At 35.0% G+C, this 24,342-nt stretch overlaps 1 protein-coding gene across 10 annotated transcripts in view; it reads right to left on the bottom strand.

Annotated features, from left to right (window-relative positions):
• LOC120415460 (complexin) overlaps positions 1 to 24,342 on the bottom strand; it is a 488,836-nt gene that overhangs the window by 152,793 nt on the left and 311,701 nt on the right. For 3 of the 10 annotated variants that reach the window (XM_039577065.2, XM_039577069.2, XM_039577076.2), the window contains exon 1: positions 124 to 641. The exons of the other annotated variants lie outside the window; for them this stretch is intronic. In XM_039577065.2, the coding sequence (XP_039432999.1) occupies positions 124 to 136 (13 nt within the window). In that variant the 5' untranslated portion in view covers positions 137 to 641. Of the gene's footprint in view, positions 1 to 123; positions 642 to 24,342 lie in introns of those variants that run through there. 10 annotated transcript variants of the gene reach the window in all.

Raw genomic sequence — 24,342 nt, 5'->3', positions numbered from 1 at the left:
GGTTTTGTGTGACTGAGATATAGCGAGTTCCGAAGGGGCGGTTCAATCGACGAGCAATAGTAATCAAGGACTGCGTCCTCTGACGTGGACAAGGGTGAAGCGTTGGAGTTTGCCCTACCGTACCCAGAAAGTTCATCGTTTCTTAAGGCGCTGCTGGTGGTGCACTAACCGCTAGCTGCAGTCGGTGATGTTGACGCTGTCCAAGTCGCCGCTGGAGGACGCCGTTTTGGCCACTACGAAACCTGCCCCGGAACCACCTGCGCGGGTATCGACATCGACAAAGATCGGAACTGGGTTGCCGCTTGGGACTGTTCTTTGGCTTGTTTTCTTTGGTTGTTGGTTAGGTTTTGCTTAGAAGGTTGATACTCACTCGCTAAACTTTCGAAACTACTACACTCTAAAACACTAACGGGTCAACAACGGGTTTCCTCGACAACTTCGCGACGCGACTTCTATCACAAGTTCACAGCTCACAGTGGTGCAGTGTGGTCACGAGGTTCCTCACGTGGGGGGGCCGTGCCTTCACTTCCTCCTCCTAACCTTCCTGACGCGTCTTCTTCCACGTCGGAACGGCCCTTCTTCCAGCGGGAGCAGGTCTCACGTCCCTGCTGGTCTGTTATTTACTGACGCACCGTGTGCACTGAACTAAAATTCTACGGCTTACCGCCGACCCGACGAGCGCTGGCCAGCTGCCAAGTTCGGGCCCGACACAGAACCGAGAGCGTGCGCGCTTTCGGCCGTATCCGTACACGCGACTCACCAACACCACCAAATACGCTTTTCGCTCTCTCTTGTACGCGCCTTCGTAACGGCGCAACGGCGCATGCTCGGCGCAGCGGCTGCCGAAGTGAAAGCTTCGGCTCCCATTGGAACTTCCAGGCACACTTTCCAGTACTCGGGAACGAAGGGCGCTGTTGACGTTGAACAGCAGGTCGGTCGTCGTCGCCGCCGCTGACAGGACTGGAAGGGCATGATAAACTACTAAACACTTGCTTATCACCCCCTCGTCCGCTTGAACCCGGCCCCCCGTTCCTGGAACCCCCGGAGCCTTTGTCCACCGGAAAAGGGCATAGGACTCGCCGGATTGAAGGGTGTGTAAATTAGCATTACAGTTCAAGCCGTGGTGGTGTGAGGTGGAAGTGACCTCCCCGCATGTGGATTGGGAAATGGGTTTTCCCGGTTTTTTTTTTTGTGTGTGCGTTTCTATTGTTTGGCAATCCTATTTTGTTAAGAGGGGACAAGCACAAACACACACACGCGAACAATGGATGTGTACTTGGCCGCTTGGAGGCAATCGAGTGTGAGAGAGTAGGAGGGGCAGCTGGTAAGGGTTTTGATGGAGAGCAGTGTGTCAATATGTTTTTGGGATTTGGGATTTTGGAGGACCACGTGCGATGAAGGCTGATGGGTATTGGAGTATGCACTTTAATTTATTTGAATGATTTGGTTGTTTAATTTTGAGTTTAATGTTATTTAGTGAATTCATTAAAATGAAACGGTAATTTGTGTTTTGTTTTAATATTTAAATAAAGGTTTATTCAACAACAAAGATTTTATCAGCACGAGTTGTAAAATTAAGCTGAAAAATCAAGTTTTGCAAAGATCATTTCTGTATTAGGTTTTTCAGTGAAACGTAGAATGTTGTTAGGATAATTGAGCAATTCTCTACGAAAACAGCCGATTTCGACCATTATTATTGTTTGTATTTTTTTTATTTGGCTCAAACTTTGTGGGGGCCTTCCGTATGACCAAGTCCCCATACAATTTAGGCAGCTGTCCATACAAAAATGGTACGTAAATATTCAAACAGATGTAGCTTTTGAGTGAAATTTCTGATTAATTTAGTGACTTAGGCAAAGTTGTAGGTATTGTTGGGGACTATTGAGAAAAAAATATTTTTTCACAAAAACTACATTTCCCAAAAAAAAAATTATTTTTTTTCGAGATTTTTTATATGTTTTAGGGAACAACAATCCGCAACTTTTGAGCCATACAGAAAAATGGTCAATCTGCCGCCGAGTTGATATTTTTTAAAAACAATGTAATTTTTGAAAAAAATCTAAATTTTATATAAACAAAGTTTTGACTTTATTTTTAATTGTAAAATTGAATTTGCAACCGAAAAGTACCTAACAGATTTTTTTGATAAAGGGCTCCGTTTTCAAGAGAGAGCCACCGAAATTTTGATTTTAGCGAAATATTTGCAGTTTTTCGATTTTTTTAAATAGTGACCATGACTATCTCTGAAAATATTTTTTTTGAAAAGTTCAGAAAATTTGCTATAAAGTTGTCTAGGAGACATTGAATTGTTTTTTTTTAGTTTTTTGAGTCTCACCCAAATAACACAACATTTTCTAATGTCGATATCTCAGCAACTCAAATGGTCCGATTTTCAATGTGAAAACATGAAACATTCATAAAATTTTCCGATCTTTTCGAAAATAATATTTTTTACGTTTTTTGAATCAAGACTAACATTTCAAAAAGGCGTCATATTGAATGTTTAGCCATATGGCTCAAAAGTTGCGGATTTTCGTCCCTTAAAACATATGAGCAATTCTTTAGCAAAACCGGAAATGGATTTTATTTGTATTTTTTGATTTGGCTCAAACTTTGTGGGGGCCTTTCCTATGACCTAAGAAGCTATTTTGCGTCATTGGTTCACCACAATTTTGGCTGCTGTCCACACAAAAATGGTACGTAAATATTCAAACAGCTGTAACTTCTGAGTGAATTTTCTGATCAATTTGGTGTCTTCGATAAAGTTGTAGGTATTCTTGAAGACTATTGAGAAAAAAATTGGTACCCGGAAAAAAAATGCAGATTCTTTAATCATTTTTTTTTTTTCAAAAAAAAACTTAATTTCCCAAAATATTTATTTTTTGATTTTCGAGATTTTTAGGGGACAAAATCCGCAACTTTTGAGCTATAGAGAAACATGGTCAAAAAATCTGCGCCCGAGTTATTTTTTGAAAAATAGTGATTTTTACAAAAAATCGTAATTTCATGTAAAAAAATTTACGAAATTTTGATAAAAGGTTTTGTTTTGAAGATATAGCCACCAAAAGTTTGTTTTTAGTGAAATATTTGCAGTTTTTTGATTTTTCAAAAATAGTGACCATGTGTGACCATTTCCAAAAATATTTTTTTTAAAGTTCAGAAAAATTACTATAAAATTGTCTAAGAGACATTGAACATTGGACCTCTGGTTGCTGAGATACAGCGGCTCAAAAAAATAGAAAAAGGAAAATTGAAGTTTTCGAAGTCTCACCCAAACAGCCCACCATTCTCAGCAACTAATGGTCCGATTTTCAATGTTAAAACATGAAACATTCGGGAAATTTTGCGATCTTTTGAAAAAAATATTTTGATTTTTTTTAAATCAAGACTAACATTTTAAAAGGGCCAAACAGTGAATATTACGCCCATTTAAAATGCTAGTCTTGATTAAACAAATTTGAAATATTTTTTTTAGAAAAGATCAGAAAATTACGACTGTTTCATGTTTTATCATTAAAAACCGGACCATTAGTTGCTGAGATATCGTCATTAGAAAATGGTGGGCTATTTGGGTGAGACTTCGAAAACTTCAATTTTTATGTTTCTATTTCTTTGAGACGCTGTATCTCAGCAACCAGAGGTCCAATCTTCAATGTCTCTTACACAGTTTTATAGTAAATTTTATATACTTAAAAAAAAATATTTTTAGAAATGGTCACTCATGGTCACTCTTTTAAAAAATCAGAAAACTGCAAACATTTAGCTAAAATCAAACTTTCGATGGCTTTATCTTGAAAACAGAGCCCTTAATCAAAAAATCTGTAAAGTACTTTTCGATTGCAAATTCAATTTTGCATTAAATTTTTTTGACCATATTTCTCTATGGCTCAAAATTTGCAATTCAAAAGCATTTGAATCTGATAATTTATTTTCCTTGAAAGTGATGGCTCAATTGGGTGGAATCTAGTTATATGGGAAAATTGAAAATGATTAAAATCCAATCAGCAACACATTTTTTGGGTCCCTTTTAGGGTCCCAAACAACCCCCCAAAATTTGGTAGCGATTGGTTAAGCCCACGATTGGCGCAAAGCGAATGAAATTTGTATGGAAATTACTATGGGGAAACTAGCATTTTCACATTTTTGAATTTACAAAATAAATGTTTTATTTTTTTATGAATCCAACACCTTAGCAGTGCAGCCTTGGATGTCCTAAACAACTCTCCCGAAGACAGTATGGTGCTAAAGTGCGTCATAAAAAAGATATAGAGTTTTCAAAAGTAGTGTATTGAAATAATAATTTTAACTCAAATATTCTGCCAACATTGCCTAAGGAACCATGAAACACAAAACAGACATGACTGTTCTTATATTTTGATGAACCTTACTTAAAATCGACGTGAAGAAGTGTTCAGAAGTCATTATTTTGTTAAGTTGCACCCCAAATCCGCAAATATATTATAGTTTTTGAAAGATTCCGCTTGATTTGGCAGTGTTGGCAAAAAGTATGATTTTTACCGAGTATTTCGAAATGTCTCTCTTGAACGCTCAGTAACTTTTGTTAGAAGCAATTTGACACCATACTGTCTTCGGAAGAGTTGTTCAAGACATTCAAAGCTGTTTCATAAAATAATAAAACATGAATTTTGCAAATTGAAAAATGTGAAAATGCAAGTTTTCCCTTAGTAATTTCCATACCAATTTCATTCGCTTTGCGCCAATCGTGAGCTTAGCCAATCGCTACCAAATTTTGGGAGGTTGTTTGGGACCCTAAAAGGGAAAAAAACAATTTTCGATTCCACTCTAATGGCTCAACCAAAATCATCGTACTACTGGATGGGAAAAATCATTTTTGCAGATTGTTTGTTTTTTCAAAACACCATAAATGATGGATTTTCTTGAATATGCCAAATATTGCTTTAAGTAAAATAACAATTATTTAAAAAACGGTCTTTTGGTCGGATTTTTAAATTTTCTCGAAGACGATGTAAAATGTCTAAATATCTTAGTAAAAAAGTTCATAGAAAGGAACAATCTTCACCTGGTAGACTTTAACCAAACGATCTAAAATTTTAAGAAAAAAGTTTATTTAGGTATACAACTTTTACTTCAGTAATAATTATTTGCTAATTTTTTTGATCTACAGACATGACCGAATAACACTATTAGCTACATGAATTATCTGGGAAATTATGCTGAACGCAAATTTCCCAAATTCTCTCCAAACCCGTAAAACCATACACGTTTCAATCGAAATCCATCACGCCCATTCCGAACAATGCAGCCCTGGATTTGCATAAACATTTTCGGAAACCTTTTACCGAAAGGGCACATCACAACACGTCGTTTCAAATCCGAGATATCCCAGTCTATGATGCTATCATCGTCCGATAGAGTCAGATTTTGCGGCCAACTGAGCATTTTCACCACCGTAGTTCGATTTGGGTTCGAGGCTGGGAGGGGGGGCAAAACAATTTCAATTAATCACAAGTATTCCGAGATGTGACGGAAGGAAATGTTCCGTCAAGAAGGCAAAAAAAGAGGAAAGAAGCCGGTTTTCCACTTGGTTTGGCAGCAGACTTTTCGACGCACAATTTTCCCCAGAGGTGACGGCATTCCGACCAGAGAAAGAGAGATAGAGTCAGAACCATGTTGAAAGGATCATCTCCATCATCATCATCGTCTTCGTCGTTTTCTATTTCACCGCAAGATATGCATAGAAACGTTTTGCAGGTCACCACCTCCACCCACCCGTCTTGCTTCCTGACCAACCATATGGTTGGTGTGGGGAGGGAGGGGCTAGTTGCTTCCGATTCGATGCTATTATGATTCACGGCGACGAGTGACTTTGTGTGCCTGGCGGAAAATAGCACCGACTTTCTGGGACACTTTTCCTCGGAAGTGGCGAGATGATGGGGGCAAAGAAAGTGCGCAGTGGGAAAGAGTTTTGGTGAGAGTCAAGTCAGGAACGTAGATACTTGATTGAATGGAATGTACAAAATCATTAGACAATTGAATACATTCTCAATTTTCTTTAAAATAAATTAATTATTACTGAAATAATTAATTCGACCCTTAAAGCGAAAAAACGAAATTTGATGATAGTGTTGTGACATAAACTTTATCTTTTAAAGATTATGTTTGAGGAATTTTTAGTTCATTTTTAAACAAATTGTTGAAATTCTTTTAATATATTTAAAGAATTTTGATAACTTGAAATGAAAAAAAAAAAAAAACTACTGCTACTACTACGTCTATTCGAAAAAATACTCAAAATTTCATTTTTTACAATATGGGTATCAAACGATCGGGATTATTTCATAAAATTTGAATGTAATAACAACATTTTTAGAAAATACTGAAAATTTTCACAAAACCACGTATTTTTGAAAAAAAAAATGATTATTTGAAATTATTTGATTATTTGATACTTATTTTGTAGAAACTAAAATTTTGAAAAGTTTTACAAAAATACGAAGTTTTGTGAAAATTTAGAGTATTTTCAAAAAATATTTTTATTACATTAGAAATGTATGAAAAAATCCCGATCGTTTGATACCCACAATGTTAAACTGAAATTTTGAGAAGTTTTTCAAAATTACGTAGTTTTGTGAAAATTTTGAGCAATTTCTAACAGTGATGTTATTGCATTCGAATTGTATGAAAAAATCCCGATCGTTTGATACCCACGTTGTAAAAACGGAAATTTTGAGTATTTTTTTTCGAAAATACGTAGTTTTGTGAAAATTTTAAGTATTTCCAAAAAATGTTGGTTTTACATTCGAAATGTATGAAAAAATGCCGATTATTTGATACCCATAATGTTAAAACTGAAATTTTGAGAAATGTATCAAAAATACATATTTTTGTGAAATTTTGAGTATTTTCAAAGAATATTGTTATAACATTCGAAATTTATGAAAAATCCCAATCGTTTGATACCCACATTGTAAAAACGGAAATTTTGAGTATTTTTTTCAAAAATACGTAGTTTTGTGAAAATTTTGAGTACTTTCTAAAAACGTTGTTATTACATTCCATATGCATGAAAAAATTCCGATCGTTTTATACCCATATTGTACATATTGAAATTTATTTTTGTAAAAATTTTCATGAACTAATAATTTTAATGGATAACTGACATCATCCCGATTCCAAAACACTATAATTTTTTGATTTTTGCATGATTTTTCATACGATCAAAGCCAATGTCTCCCATATAGCCAAAAATCCATAAGCTATGTGCTTCAGTTAAGCACTGGGCCATGCTTAAACGAGGCAGCTGAACGGTGCAAAACCGGGGCAGTGCAAAACCGAGGCATGACTGTACTCAGAAAGAAACAGTTACACTGAATGAAAATAAGGTGTATAAAATTTTGATATAATTATTTGTACTGTTTTGAAATTTAATTTTCACATAGCAACAATTGGTCAATTTCAAAAAGGTTTATTTCTTGTTCACAACCCCAAAGAACAAATGTTTTTATTTTGTAAACAGCTAATTCTGATTAATTTCCCGAGAAACAAAGGGTAATCGAGTAGTAAGGGTATAACTAATCCAATCAGTCTTAACCCTCTACTGCCCAAATTTTTTTTTTCGAAAATATTTATTTTTCCCGTGTTCAGGAGGTCATTTTGAGCAGCTTTTGTTCTACGAAAAACTTTACTTTTCTTGTTTTATGTTTTTCTTGTTTCATTTATAGTATTTTAATTTGCATTTATCTTATTTAGTTTATGTTTGTATTTGGTAGTATTTGGCCTACTCTACCACCTAATATAATTACATTTCGCCTATCTAATTTTTTCATGTTTTTACAGTCACTTTTTCAATTTTTTGCATGTTTTTCACATTTTCTGCTATAGAATCGCACCATCATCATTTAAATTGCAAAAAAATGCGTAGAGGCATAGTCTGGGACACTACAAAAATTACTGCATACTTCTTTTTATTGAAAATATAGGAAATGTTAGTAAAAAACACTGCCAAAGTTGACCCCTAAAAAAATGACATTTTTAAAAACATTGGCAAAGTCACATAAAACAAGTTTAACTTCCAACCCTGAAATTTTCTAAAATTTGAAGAGTTCTTCTTTCCAATGCTTTTTAAAGATCAAAAATCGGTTGGAAAATTGATTTTTGGCGATTTTTTAGATCGAAGCCCGTCTAAAGGCGGGGTTAGGTTGTAGAGGGTTAATCTTCCCAAGTATTATTCAACTGGTTAATACTTTTTTAAAGATTAATCCAGAAATATTTTACAAATTACAAATTCTTAAATTCTTAGAACGCTTTCTCTTCCGCCTGTATTTAACTCGTTTTTCAGTTAAAAATATCATAAACATGTCAATATCACCGTGATTAACGGTAGTTTTTGTTTGTTACTACTGACCGAATGAAGTGTCAGGTACTTGTATTTTTGAATATGAATATCTATGAAGTATTTTATATCGCTTTTACTTATCTACAGATAAAATTTCCTTTAAAAATATGCTTATGTTTTTTTTAAATTAAGAAAATTATTTTTTATTTTGTTAACTATGCAAAAAATCGTTTCATTTCATGAAAGAGTCGGGAAGTAAATTTATTCTACGTTACTTTTTAAATTGTGTTTCAGCTTAGGAAATCCATAATAGCTAGGATCTTTTGAAAAGAACACATAAATTTATATAAAGGGGTTACAAACATTTTAGAAATCACAAAATTTCATTAAACAAAAGAAAATGAATTCACTAAAACGATTATTTTTTATCACTCCTGAAAGTTTCATGAAGATATTTCTTGAAACTGAGTTAGAGGCGATTTAAACTCAAAAATTTTCCATGCGCTAAGCGGACTGTCAAACTTTGTGAGTTAATTTACGGGTGCCACGATATCTCGAGTTGTTATGGACCAAATTGGCTGAAATCAGAGGTGAAGACTCTCAAGACATATCCCGCGTGCATGACGAAGCCCGATTTTTAAATTTTGCTTAAACAAATACAAAAATCCAAAAATGACAATTTTTCATATGAAAAACATAACAAATATTTTTATCTTTTTTTTAAATAAAGTTTTTAAAAATCGGCTTTCGTCATGCACACGGGACTGGTTCAATAAGTCTTCACCAAAATTTTGAGCTGATTTGGTCAACGCAGTGTTGAGATATCGTGGCACCCGTTTTTTGAAACTGCCAACTTCAAATAGCTAAATCTCAGCAATGATTTCAAAATTATTTTGTTAACAGATGAAAATGTATATGTCAATGCCATGAAAACAGATTTCGATAAAAGTTAAAATGTGTGCTCATAGCAACCTCTGAATTTTTTGCCGATTAACATGTATGTAACCCCTTAAATTTTTTTTTGTTATTGTTAGTTTTCCCTCTGATTGAAAACTAAAAAATGTGGCTTAAAGTAAAATTGAATATATTCAAACCGTTATTGTTTTTTTTTTTATTTTCTTAATTTCTGCCAGATTTTAAGCATAGTTTTATTTAAAAAAATGATTTCAGAAAATAAATCATTTTTTAGTTTTTACAAATTAAAATCATTTTTTTAAGCGATTGAAGTTTTGGTGGTTTAATGTCTCTTCATTTTTGATAATTTTTACCTCAATGTTAAGCTGGACGTAGCGAGATACAATTTTACACTTTTTCAAAGGCCGTTGCAAATGTTTTTTTGAAGTTTATGTCCCTTCCTCGACTCGGGCCAAAGTCAAGGTAAAAAAAAACAGAAAAATATAAAAAAATGAAACTTTAAGCCGAGGTGTCAACATTTGGTTGAAAAAAGTGTTTTCAAATGTATTTTACACGCGTCCAAAAATTTTTGTTTAATTAATTTTATTTACAAAATAAAAAAATTACAACTTGTGTGAATGGCTGGTTCAAAGAAATTTTGTGTTTATTGCAACTATTTCCTTTTCACTAACCGCCTGGTAACAGAAGGTTCTTCAAATGCAATTACATAAATAAAAACTAGGGAAAATTTGACCAAAAACCCTGGTGGGGGGCTGTACATTGGTATTTCATATTAATTCAAAATGTTTTTAAAGGAGTTCAAACATGATTAATATGATTATAAACGCAGGAAAATGCATTTTAGCTGGTTTTCAGTTGATTAAACTACTATTTTTATTAAATATTTGAAGTTTTTCGAAAAAATATTTTTTTTCCCCCAAGATTTTTTGGGCTAACTTTGAAAGGGAATGTTTAAACTAGGAATTGATAAAAAAAATATAATTTTACAACTGCTCAGCGATGGCATAATCATCATCAAAAGAAAATCTTTGGACGTTCATCAAGAGAAAAATCCGAAGGGAGCATGGCTCTCCTCTCTCGCGCACGAGAGATCGGTAAAAAGAATCGAAAAAAATCATCATCTTGCAAGTGTAACGTCACACGTCGAAAAATTACCTGTCACATTTTGTGGATGGGCAATGTGTGTAAATAAATTGAAATAAATATTATTAAGTGGTGCGACAAGGAAATTCACAAAAAATCATCAGCAGATTGATTTTCTTGGAGATTTTCGGGAGCGATTTTCTTCTACGTGATTTGCCTCCTCTCTCTTTCGCGGGTGAAGAAAGTTCGCAAGCGAAATTGATTTTTTTTGCGATTATTCCATCCCTGCTACTGCTCTATGATAAAGTACGTCTGACGATTTTTATTACAGAAAATCGTTATAAAAATCATTTTCTTATTTGAAAATTTAAACTAGAAAAGCATTCAGAAGCAAGGTTCCTTTGGGCGTCCACTGCCCCAGACTACGTCCCTGCCCACAACCGGAAAACTAGGAACGGGAGCACCCGTTTCCTTCTCCGCTGCGTCGTCGTCGTCGCCATCGCCGAGAATGATGATGCTGATGACGATGAAGAAAAAGAAGGCAAATTCCTCATCGTGTCACACCACCAAGGAGCCACAACTACTTTTTGCTGTACACACTTTTCGAATAATGATCCCAATAAAGACATTGCTGCCAGGAGTTTGAAGGAACGTGGGAGAGGGGTTTTGGGACGGCATCTGCTTCCAGAAGTATAGTTGACGGTTGGTTTGCACGTCGATGTCCCTTTGTCTCCTGGCTCCCTGGTGGCGCTTGGTGACGCCGGAACGACGACGACGGTGCCGGACTAATGTCCCCCAGACGTAAGCTGCTTACGATCAAGCCGAGCGCGCTGAAGACTGGAGACTGCCGTTGACGGGTTCTTTCCTTCGCCCCTTTTAGAAGTTGGCCGCTGTTAGTAAGTAATTGGAATCTGTTCCGGATTCAGGGTGCGCCCGAGGGGACGCACTTTTCTCCGTGACTTTACTTTTACTTTGCATTTTTTTTTGTGGGATGCGTGAGATATCGAGAAAAACTGGCTTGGCAAGCGGTCCTGACAGGTCATAGTTAGATCCTATTAGTGGTGAAGTTTTAGTTGAGGGGATTCACTTTAGTTCTGGACAGCTTGAATGATATGGTCGATGAATAGAGAAAGTCACGTCCGAAGGTTTATGGTTTTGTCCAGCCCAACAAAATTTGATTTTTGTTTACTGACAGGCAGCAAAATTATGGAAATGTATAATTTGTATCAGATTTGCAATATTTTGATAATGCTTATCGCACTGACAGGTAGGAAGTGGTGTTCGGTTACGTGCTGCCAATGTCCAATTTCAGAATGAAAGAGCTCCTTGCGGTCCAATTTCGAGGTCGTTAGGTATTGTCTGGCAGGGCCTTAACATACACGGAAAAAAAATCAATTCACGAATTCGTGAATTGTGTTAATAATCTACATCTGAGAATTGATATAAAGATTTTTTTTTGCGCAGATGGCTCTGGTTCGCAAATTGATGAACACAATTCACGATTACAAGAATTGATTTTTTTTTCTGAGTAGAAACTAAACCTTCCACCAAGTTTTGTTTTCCTTAAAGCATCAAAATATTGTATTCATTAGCTGATGCTCCCCGCCAGCGCCAAACCGATGAGTTATGATTCATCATAAAACGATAGACTAATCTCCCAGCGGCGAACATACCGCCATAGCCACTATCGACAACATTCTTGTCCAGCTTTCAGGTCCGGCCACAGATGGCCGTGTCGGTGTTCACGGAAGGAAACCGAAAGCCCGAGCAAACGTCGAAACGTTCCCCCGAGAGGGAGAACACGGGCGCGCTCAATTATGCAGCAAAATAATTCCTCCGGAAGGCGGATTTGCGGTCATTAGCGTGCGCCGAGACCGGACCGGACCCGGGGATCGACATGCCAGTGACCAGAGGGATCCGGAGTTGGAGCTCCGTTCAGCAGAAGAAACTAATGAGAGACCAGATGATGGCGTTGCTGTCCGCCGGCGATGGTCTTATAATGGGAAACACACAGAGCTGACGCGGATACGGAAGACATGGGGCGGAAGTTGCGGGGCAGAAATAAAAAAATTGAGGGGAGGGGAAAAATGTTTCCCAGAGCAAATACCTTCCGAAACAGAAGAAAGCACTTTGGGAGAGATTTTTTTTTGCGAAAGATTTGTCGAATTATGAGTTGAAAATGTCTTTTTTTTTATAACGTTTCAACTTTGTCCATGCATTACCTATATAAAAAATGAAATTTTTCATCACTGGTTTCTCTATAATAGCGGAAGCGAAAATCGCTGTTTTTTTATATCTTATGTTATAATATTAGTATAAATTCAAGGATGGAGAAAATTATAATAAACTGTGATGATTGGACTAAGGGATATACTTTTTTAACATTCTGTTCTTTATTCCTTAGTCCAATCATCACAATTTTAATGATTTGCATCATCCTTGAAATTATACTTATATTTTAATATATTAAATTAGAAAAAAACAGCTATTTTCGTTTCCGTGCTTCTTTTTTTCGTGAAAATACTTTCAAAGTTTAAAACTGATCAATGGCGTAATTTGCGATAGAAGTCAGGGTTGCTAATGAGCGAGCGAGCCAGAATCCGTGCTCGCTCATTCATGAGCATGACTACTTAACAAGTAGCTCGTGCTCGCTCATGCTCAACGCATGCGCTCGCGCTCAATGAGCGCTCATCAGCAAATCAGGTAGATTTTTAGTAATGTTTATGAATCTGGCACAGGCCAATTGGATTGCCACTTTTGAAGATAATTTCATCGCGAAAAAGATCCATGAACTCAACAAAATTGCATTGGTAATTTAATGTTGGTTAACCGCGGTAAATTCATCAAATTATTCGTTGGCCTCGAACTGTCAAAAATTGATCGCGGTGGATTGCGGGGGATACTTTTCTACCCAAGTTTTTTGAGTGATCAATGTGGTAATGGTAAATTTATGAAACTTTAATGTTGTCAGCCTATATATATTTTTCAGAGTTTGATAATTTAGAAAACTAGTTTTGATTAATTTCCCGATAAATGAAAAATGGCTGACACGCAAGTAAAGTGCCTTAATTTGCTAAGAATCCCAGACACTCTTTTTAACTTATTTCACTTTCAAATTTAGAGTAAACTGTCAAGGAACGGAATTTTTAGGTCTTAAATAAGCTGTAAATAGGATGGCAATCGATTTTTTTTATATTAAAACATGTTTTTACTTGTGAGCAGTGAGCACGCTCATTTCTCATTTGTTTATTTGGATCGACTCCAGCATATAAATAAGATAATTGATGTGAAAATTATCTAAGACACAGATTTGACATTTATTATGCAAAATTCTGCCGATCCCGATGCCCAAGTAACATTTTTAAACCAACTAGCCACCACCAAATTTTATTAAAGGTTTATTGCAACATCTTGATTGCCTAATAGTTTTATTTGGGCATTCACCGCAACCAACAAGCAAGAGCTAATTAATAGGTTCTAACAGGGTTTTATGCCTCGGACATAAAACCGGGTGGAAATAAAAGCCGACTGGCTTTCAATAAGGTTTTATGAAAGTTTTAATAGAGGCTTGAAAACCAGATGGCAATGCCATGCCAAACGGTTTTATCGCATGCTTTGTTAAAACTTAGGGTGTTGTAGCTGTCAAGTGCCAGTAGGCATGTAAAAAGCTCACTTAAAACCATAAGCTCCTTAAAGAGCATTTATCGCGGCCAAATAGCAGTGCATAAATATGGCACTAAACGCGTGCTCTGATTGAATATGATTGACCGCCATCTTGATTGAAAAAATAGAAAACTGAAAAATTTGATTTAAATTTGATGGAAACACACATTTATGCTGAATTTCTGGTATGATTTATATAGCGATAGATGTTTGAAAATATTTTGAACATTTTTTTCAAAGAATTGCAATAAAAAAAATTTTAACATTAAACACTATGATTACAAAATATTGATTTTTGGTGAAGCGAGTTGAATTTTTTGGCTCTATCTCCCCTACATTTATCAATAAAATTTCAACCGCAGCTGAATTTGAGCCATCAATTGTGAGAAATAAGCTTTCAAATTATTTGGATTACCTCTAATATCTATTATTTATCATCGCCATTTTTGACAACCATCTCCATAATTTCATTTGGCAAGACGAAGACTTATTTTTGCCAAAATAAAACCTATTTGGCATAAGACGTTTGAAGACGTATGAAATATCATTTTTCCATAACTCCTGACTAGGTTTTAATAAAGGTTTTATCAAGGCTTTGAGGATGTTGTTAGGATTCAGTTGTAAAGCCTTGAACTCCTATGTAGGTTTTATAAATAGGCCGTAACAACCTTTTGCGGAGGTCCTTTTGGGTTTTAAGTGGGGTTTATCAAGGTTCTGGGGAGTTTGTTACGACTAAGGGGTTTTAATGTTGGTTTTGGCTGATAGGTTTTATAGCGGTTGTGACAGCTTTGATAAAGCCTAAAATGTTACTTGGGTGATGCTATGAGACGCGGGTTCGATTCCCGCCTTATCCACTGAGCTTCTATCGGATGGTGAAGTAAAACGTCGGTCCCGGTTTCTCCTGTCTCGTCAGAGGCGCTGGAGCAGAAATCCCACGTTAGAGGAAGGCCATGCCCCGGGGGGCGTAGTGCCAATAGTTTCGTTTTTATGCAAAATTATTTACAAATAATAGACTAAACAAGATGAGGTGCCCAGGAATTAGAACATAACTAAACGTATTAACAAGAAAACATATTTGTATTCCTTAGAAGATACTTTTCAGCTTTATTAAATAGTTCACTTTCACGTGTCACTCTATTATCAACTTTTTTTATCGAATTATTTCTACACAGTAAAAAAGTGTACATTTGGAAGTTGTAATTTTATAAGGTTGAATATTACCTCTTGAATAATATAATTGTACCTCGATTAAGACTGAAAAAGTTGCATTACACCAGAAAAGTGACAAAATTACACATTTTCAGAAGTAAAATTACGCATTTTTCTAACATAAAAGATGTACTTCCCAGATGTAATATTTCTATGGTTTTTTTTACTGTGTACAGATCTTAATGTAACATCTTAACCCAGGCCTGCCCAACGTCCGGCCCGCGGGTCGGATCCGGCCCGTGAAGCCATTTCATCCGGCCCGCGACGGTTTTTCAAAAATGTTATTAAATAAATAAATTGATTGTCTAAAAAAAACAAAATAGGCTTCAGATCAAATGTAAACATTAGGGTGGGTACGTTTTTCAAAAAGTTCTCGGATCAAGTTTTAGTATGGTTTCCCTTGTAGGGCATGCCCATAGGGACTTTCATGCCAAATATCAGCTCATTTGGTTGTAAACTGGCTGCGCGCATCAGGGTTAAAGTTTGAATGGGAATTACTATGGGAAAATTGGAAATTTTGTTCAAACGCTCCTACAGGTCTGGGAAAATAATGCGCCAACTTCTGGTATGGTCAGGCCTATGGGGAATCGTCTGGAGAACACTTTTCCCGAAGAGAGCATATGGATTCGTTGTCCCTAGACCTGGCGCATCGGCAAACAATCCGATGTCTCCGAAATCAACGGTTTTCCCCCAAAAAGCATCAAATTTTCCTTAGCATGCTATGAAAGCATGATGAACACCGCGACGCCATACGTCAGGCAGCTACCACGTGGTTGAAATATTTGCAAAAAAATACATACTTGCTATGCAAAGATTCTGAATTCGACTAAAGAATAACAGGATTGCTCGAAATGATCATTTTCTAGTTAAAAGAAGGTTTGCAATTGAATATTCCAGCCGTTTCTCACCCACATGGTAGCTGTCTGACATATGGCGTCGCGGTGTTCATCAAGCTTCTCCAGACGATTCCCCATAGGCCTGACCATACCAGAAGTTGGCGCATTATTTTCCCAGACCTGTAGGAGCGTTTGAACAAAATTTCCAATTTTCCCATAGTAATTCCCATTCAAACTTTAACCCTGATGCGCGCAGCCAGTTTACAACCAAATGAGCTGATATTTGGCATGAAAGTCCCTATGGGCATGCCCTACAAGGGAAACCATACTAAAACTTGATCCGAGAACTTTTTGAAAAACGTACCCACCCTAGTAAACATATTTATACAACATTCTTCATGTTTGAATTTAATTCTTATATTTTCTTGGTTGATATTTTTAAACTGAAAAATGGTATAAGAAAACAGAATTGTCCATTGCGTGAAATTGTGAAATTTATGAAAAAACTTTGATTGTTGTCTAAAAATGTACAAAAAGACACTAAATTTCGATATTTTTCAGTTTTAACTGTGTTAACTAAAATTGAAGTTGTTTTCTATTTTCTATTTTTTTAATAAATAAGTAAGCAAAAACCAATGTATTTTTCTAGAAGAACTTTTTAGTGATTAAGTTCTTTTTTTGAAAAAAAAAAGCTTTAAAAAGCAAGTTATTCATACTGAAAATAGATCGCTGCAAATATTTTAAAAGTATTAAAAAATGTCTAAAAATGAGTCAAGAAATAAGGGTTCGAAAAAAGTATTTTTAAAATGCTTTAAATTTCGAAGATTAACGAATTGAAAATGATTTCAAATATATTTTATTTTTTTTAAATTTGTGTGTTTTTAAAATCAGTTTAAAATATTTTTATTTAATATTTCAATAAAGGTGCACAACAACGCAAAAAGTTTTTTTTGTAAAGGACATTCGATTCCAAATTTCGTTTGAATAATTTTATCATGTCTCATTGATTTTTTTATATTGTAGTGTTGAGGAAATCAAACTTAAAAATTTTTCAACGACCATTGATATTTGAAGGTTTTTTTTAAATAAAATATTATATCAAAGTATTTGATTGTATTATACAATTTTAAACAAACAAAAATTGAATTAAGTCAAATAAAGACAATTTTGAAACTAATCTTTGATTTTTATTCTTAAAATCAAGATAGGGTATATGACCCTATTTTGGACCTAGTACCTATTTTGTACCTATTTTTATTAATCGAGGTAGTTCAGGCTTTTAAAGAACGAATTCACTGAATCCAACCAACTGAAAGTGTAAGCAGGATCGTTTTGTAGCTTACCTCTTCCAAAAATGTTAACATTTTTGATTATTTCCGCTTTTTCAGCCACTTTTCCAATGCCATTCGTATTTCCTACCATTTTCCTAGCACATAGATTAGGTCCAAAAATTCCAGCCTCGTTGCTTATCAGATTTGGCTCGCGACACCTTGATGATTTTTTCTGTTTTGCACTGACACCAAGCAATTTCGTCCGGTTTCCGAGCCATGTAACTGTTATTTATTCAATTCTTTTATGTTTTTCATCAATAAACCATTGAAATAACTATTCTATTATCGAAAAAAACTCAATTCAAAATATTTTTTCAAATCAGTCGCGTTGGATCAGTTTTTGGACTTACTTTGCCGTCGGTTCAAGGCTATCACCAACACATGTATAACAAGGTGTTGCCAGTTTTGTTTATCAATTTATTTCGATATTTCATTGAAACTAATTGATAATTTTTAATTTAATTTTTTGAATAGAATTTCTTTACTGTAATTATTTGAAAGAAATCTAAGTTTTAAAAAGCAAATGATTAACAGCAACAACGAAAATATGTTTTTTAAACGATAAAATTTCAAATTGATGATGGAGATTTAGATGATTGTTAGAACCGATTGCAAAGTATCCCAAAATTTAAACTTATGTTGATTTATTTTTGTCATAACATCATTATCACCAATTTAGCTGCGTGTATTTTTAATTGTTGCTTCAAAAAATGCAAACTGGCTACCCTGTTGGAATTGAAGGGGAAACGATTGAAAAACCTAAAGGGTCTAGTTCATTTAATCGTCAGCTGTCACCGTGACAGGAGCTGTCAACATTGCTTACGAGTGGTTTTTGAAAAAGTCGTATGAATTAATTTTAAAAAATCTTGAGTAAGTTTTAAAAAGATCCTAAGCGCTTGTTATAAACAAATCAATTTTTCGATCAGTTCTCGATCAATTTACAAATTATAAATAAAAAATGCTTTGAATTGTCAACTGCACGTCTTTTAAATGCTCTTTGCTGGAAAACAAACAAAATTTGGTTTGATTCAGAGAAAAAAAATCAAATAAGTGTCGGAGATCGTGATGGCTGTAACGACGTATTGCAAACTAATCAGAAAAATATTCATATGGAATCATGTTAGAAACACAATTGAACCATCGATTGAACCAGCTAGAAGAATAAAAATCATCGAAAAAAAAATTGCAAATGAGGTGCGATGTTAACTTTATGAATTTTATGATTTGAGACATATCTGATTACCGTAAATCTGAGTGACTTTGACAGGTTTGAGATTTTTCCGCAAAATGAAGAGTACAAATTAAATACGTACGGAATGATACGGAATCATACTGACCGTTTTAGAGAAGTGCTCAAAGTACTTCATGAAGAACTTTTCATGAGATTTTTAAAGGTTTATAAAGTTAGTTAACAATAATTAATAAAATGTTGATAAATAGCATTATTTTAATCTTCTCAAAGTGTCATGATTTTCTCAATGAACATAATTTTGAATCATAAAACGGAATGCATTTTTGGATTCTTCAGACAATCTTGTACTAGGAAAAGGTAAAATATGTTTGTGAATAATAAGTCTTATTAAATATTATTTGTTTTTGAAACATAATTTAAAAAAATCTCCTAATTTAAAGGCATTTTCAATAAAACAAATTTCATATGAAATGTGAAGACTTTTGATTCGTTCTTTGAATTCAGTTACGAACGAAGTTGACTTTATAGCTGTCGGCCACCATTGCTAGTACCAACCACTAGTGTCTTCCTTTTTATCTACAAGGACTTCGCCGCCCTGGGCTCCTAAGTGTATGAAAGTATGGCACGGAGCGACGGCGCCGAATACCCATATTTACACAAAGATTTTTAGAGCGCCCGCCGCGGGATTCGAACCGGCGACCTCTGGATTGTGAGTCCAGTGCGCGGTCCGATTGATCCACACGGGCGGGACAATTGAATTCAGTTAAACATGTAATATAAATCTATAATTTAATAAACAAAACTAGTTTCAACGAATTTCAGGCAAAGTTCTGAATTTTCAACAATTTCACCTAAAACTTATATGTATAAGGTTAAAAAGCTTATAAACTTAATTAACTAAATATAATAAACATAAACAATTTTCTTAAAAATTATATCAGCAACCTAAGTGATGGTAAGTTCGAAGTAAATATAATGTTTGAACACCTCAAATCTGCTTTTAACAAAACAAACTATGACTATCAAAGGCACCCTGGTATTCAAACAAAGATTTTTTCAAATATTACATTGTTTTTAAAAGTGCAACATGTAGTTAAACTTTTTGTCAAGCAACTGTAAAGTTTAACATGACAGATGAGAAAGTTTCACTCCAAGTTACAAGCTATTATCTCCCTTTAAACTTTCTTGATTGTTTAGCTCTGCGTAAAATTTGGAACCTTTTTTCATTGAAACTTGTTATGTATTGTGAATGTATCTCTGTCATTCATTTAATTTTAAGTTAAGGTGTTTTTATTGCGACTAATAACGGGTTGTCTTTTATGTTCTAATGCTTGAACAATTAGGTCGTAAGAATACGCAAATTGTAAATAGGACAGAGACCTGCTAAAGATGCGCGAGTTTCCATTCAATATAATTAAAACACGTTTTCAAATTCAAATCCATTGTTTTATCATAATTATTTAATTTCTGAAATAAATATTTTCCAAATTATAATCGTGGATAGGCCCTTTGGTTTATCAAACCGAGTTTCCACCGCACGCCGCAATTCGAGTTGTCAAAACTTCAACCAATCAGAGTGTAGGTCCAAAAAAGGTTCAGCGATGTCTCCAAAATACATTCAATAAGTCCAAAAAGCATCCGAAAAATGTTTTACTTGAAATGCTTATTACAATGAAATGGTTAAATTATTTCCAAATTTCAATTGTACACTTTGTTAAGCATAAATTAAGGCACAAAACAATCCTGAAACAAGCCAAATTAGTTAGAACAATGCGAAATATGTTGACGCTTTGCATAGTAGGTCCAAAATAGGGCCATATACCCTATATGAATCTTATTTGCAACACAAGTTCTTTTATTTACTTACCTTAAAAAAAATAATGTTTTTACTTTTTCAACTTTTATAAAATATTAGTTCCGGCCCGCCACTGCTTCAGACCAATCAGATCTGGCCCACAGAGCTTAAAGGTTGGGCACCCCTGCCTTAACCCGTTAACTCTGACTCCAAAACAAGTTTCAAAACAAAAAAAAAATATGACAAATAACTTCATCCAGTATTGTTAAGATTAGACTATTCAAGCCTACATTTAAAAAAAACAACCTCGAAGCTCCGCTGAAAAAAAAAAACTTATTATCGTTTACCCGTTACAGGTAAAAAAATACCGCTCATTTTGCTCAATGAGCAAAAATGAGCGCGAGCGCGAGCAATAAGCATTTTCGCTCAAAAAATAAATGAACAAACACGAGCACGAGCAAACGTGAGCTAGCTCGCGTCGCGCTCCTCCTCACGAATGAGCGAAAAATGCTCGCACATGAGCGGATGAGCGCTCAAAATCGCAACACTGGATAGAAGGCATTTCACCAAAAGAGTTTTACTTAGAACTCTGATTTTTGAATTCAGATTTTTAATATTATTTATTATTGGGCATTAAATTTACATCGACAAAAGCTCTACACAGTCCTTCCCAGTCCCACTGTTTTCCATCTATTCTTCCACCCACTCGCGAACAAGAGGCCCCTCGAGGGCGCGTTCGCATTTTCCACGTTCCTCTGAAAGGCAAAAATCAAACATTTCCTGGCCATAATTTGCAAAGCCTCTATTTCTCCTTCACCCTCTTAAAAAAATGTCCTCCTCGTCTATCGAGTCGCGAAAGAAATACCAATCAATTTCCGCCCGGGAACACCATCGTCCAGAGTTTCCCGTTTGATCCGCGCCGGCGATATCAATATTCCGGAATGGCGTGAGAATAGGGACATTTTCCCGCAGGTTATGAATGGAGAGTCTGTGAATGTCATTTCAGTCGTTTGGGAGTGGTATTTGTTCCTGTTTCTGGAAGGTAACCTGAGGGTGGATTTTATTGATGAGGTGGGTACAATTTGGCATTTTTGTTGAACCTTTGTAATTTGAACTTTTTACTTTCTAATTACCTCAAATAACGTCGCTTTCATCCATTACTGTAATAGAAATCTGTACGCAAGCAAAAGTGGGAAAATGAAGCCATCCATGGAGCTTTGTATAGAATTGTTTGAGTTAAAAAAAGAAAGATACAAAAAAAAAATCATTCATTCACACTAAAGCTACACAAACAGAAAAAAATGAATCAAAAATCAAAGAGTAACATTCAAAAAATGGATTCAAACAAGAGCTTTTATCAACTGCTGGCAAGTGATGCATTTTTTTCTGCGTTGGATACGTTGGGCACACTAAATCTAAAGGGCGGAAAAATGCGCGAGCAAAAATGAATGCAAATTTATTGCAAGTGCACGCGCTGTACTCGAGTGGGTTGCATCGGTGAGGGATTTTTATTCGGTTTCGCGAGCAATGCATTGTTAGCTTTTAGGCAATGTTTGTTTGATTTTTTTTTGAGTTGCAAATGGGCGATGCATTCGGGGAAAGAATGGTTGATTTTTTTGGTTGTGGTTTCGAAAAAAATCGCAAAGAGTAGCGGATTTAACAGCTGACTGTGGATTGCTAACTCTACTTTACCATGTGGACTACGAGTTGAACGGAGGTTGGCTCATACCTGGAATGAAAAACGGGGAAAAGAGAAGAAAATTTTAGTGAAAAAGTTAAAATCAAGTTTATGTACATTTATTTGCATTAATTGAAAAAAATAATCATTTTTTACAATAAAAATATTGTTTAATGCTCGTAAAATTATAGCTGGTAAGGTAATAGAAAGACCTTTCCAGTGAGTCCAAACATTGATGATCTAGCAACCCTATCTCGAGTTATGACCACTTAAGTGATATTTATATAGTTGTTTGAAGTCGAATCTCACTTAAATGTATATAAACAATGGCCGGATCCATTATACGACCCATCGTTGGTTAGGTGATTGAAAGACCTTTCCAATTTGTCGAGTCAATGACCACTTCAGTGATATTTGTGTACTTTTTTATTCCGGATCTAAAAAAAAGATGAAATTTGTGTTCAACTGTGTGTGTCCCATCATGTCACCCACTGTTTGTAAAGAGTGAGGAAGGCACCAACCATATAGGTGGATTAAGTTAGTTTTCTCAATTAAAATGAGCTCAAATCAAAAAACGAAATATATTTTCGGATTCTCTGGACAATTTTCCACTTAGAGAAGATATTTTTTTCTCCATCCGAAGTCTTCAAAATTATAGGTATTTTTAATTTCATATAATATGTGAAAACTTTTGATTTGTGCTTCGAATTCAGTTTTATATGCAATATGAATCTATACCTGAAAAAAAAAAACAAACGCTGGTTTTAAATAATTATTGCAAATTTCTGGCTTTTTAGCAAGAAACCGAAATTTAAAAAAAAGTTTAAACATTGAATTTACGAGCCATGCCTTCAGTATTTGAATGAACAGTGTTTAAAAATGCATTTTACACTTGCCCAGATGTTTTGCAATAATTAGTTTCCAAAATACCTAAGTATTGGGGTAATTCTCCGCCAACTCACACAGCAGTTGCCCCGACCCCTCTTCGATTTGCGTGAAACTTTGTCCTAAGGGGTAACTTTTGTCCCTGATCACGAATCCGAGGTCCGTACGACCCCTTCCATTTTTGAACATGTGAAAAAGAGGTGTTTTTCAATAATTTGCAGCCTGAAACGATGATGAGATAGAAATTTGGTGTCAAAAGGACTTTTGTGTAAAATTAGACGCCCGATTTGATGGGGTACTCAGAATTCTGAATATACGTTTTTTTCATCGAAAAAAACACTAAAAAAGTTTTAAAAATTCTCCCATTTTCCGTTACTCGACTGTAAAAAATTTTGGAACATGTCATTTTATGGGAAATTTAATGTACTTTTCGAATCTACATTGTCCTAGAAGGGTCATTTTTTCATTTAGAACAATTTTTTTCGTTTTAAAATTTCATGTTTTTTTCTAACTTTGCAGGGTTATTTTTTAGAGTGTAACAATGTTCTACAAAGTTGTAGAGCAGACAATTACAAAAATTTTGATATATAGGGGTTTGCTTATAAACATCACGAGATATCGCGATTTTACGAAAAAAAGTTTTGAAAAAGTTGGTCGTCATCGATCATGGCCATTCATGGTAACCCGCGACAGACACGGACGACGAAACAAAGAGAAACGCAAAAAGTAACTTTTTCAAAACTTTTTTTCGTAAAATCGCGATAACTCGTGATGTTCATAAGCAAACCTCTTATGTCTATATATCAAAATTTTTGTAATTGTCTGCTCTACAACTTTGTAGAACATTGTTACACTCTAAAAAATAACCCTGCAAAGTAAGAAAAAACACAAAATTTTAAAATGAAAATTTTTGTTCTAAATGAAAAAATGACCCTTCTGGGACAATGCAGATTCGAAAAGTACATTAAATTTCCCATAAAATGACATGTTCCAAAAATTTTTACAGTCGAGTAACGGAAAATGGGAGAATTTTTAAAATTTTTTTAGTGTTTTTTTCGATGAAAAATACGTTTATTCGGAATTCTGAGTACACCATCAAATCGGGCGTCTAATTTTACATAAAAGTCCCTTTGACACCAAATTTCTATCTCATCACCGTTTCAGGCTGCAAATTATTGAAAAACACCTCTTTTTCGCATGTTCAAAAATGGAAGGGGTCGTCCCGCCCTTCCGTCACGAGATATCGAAAAACGGACCTCGGTTTCGTGATCAGGGACAAAAGTTACCCCTTAAGACAAAGTTTCACGCAAATCGAAGAGGGGTCGGGGCAACTTTTCCCGATTTCGTATGAGTTGGTAGAGAATTACCCATTGACGAAAATTTATTTTTTTGCAAAAAAACAAAAAAATTTTTGCGGTGCTGTACAATGGAATTTCAT

The sequence above is a fragment of the Culex pipiens genome, chromosome 1 (assembly GCF_016801865.2).
Source record: "Culex pipiens pallens isolate TS chromosome 1, TS_CPP_V2, whole genome shotgun sequence".
In the NCBI taxonomy this organism is placed as follows: Eukaryota; Metazoa; Arthropoda; class Insecta; order Diptera; family Culicidae; genus Culex; species Culex pipiens.
Note: the sequence above shows the minus strand (reverse complement) of the source record. Positions and strands in the feature narration are given on the sequence as shown.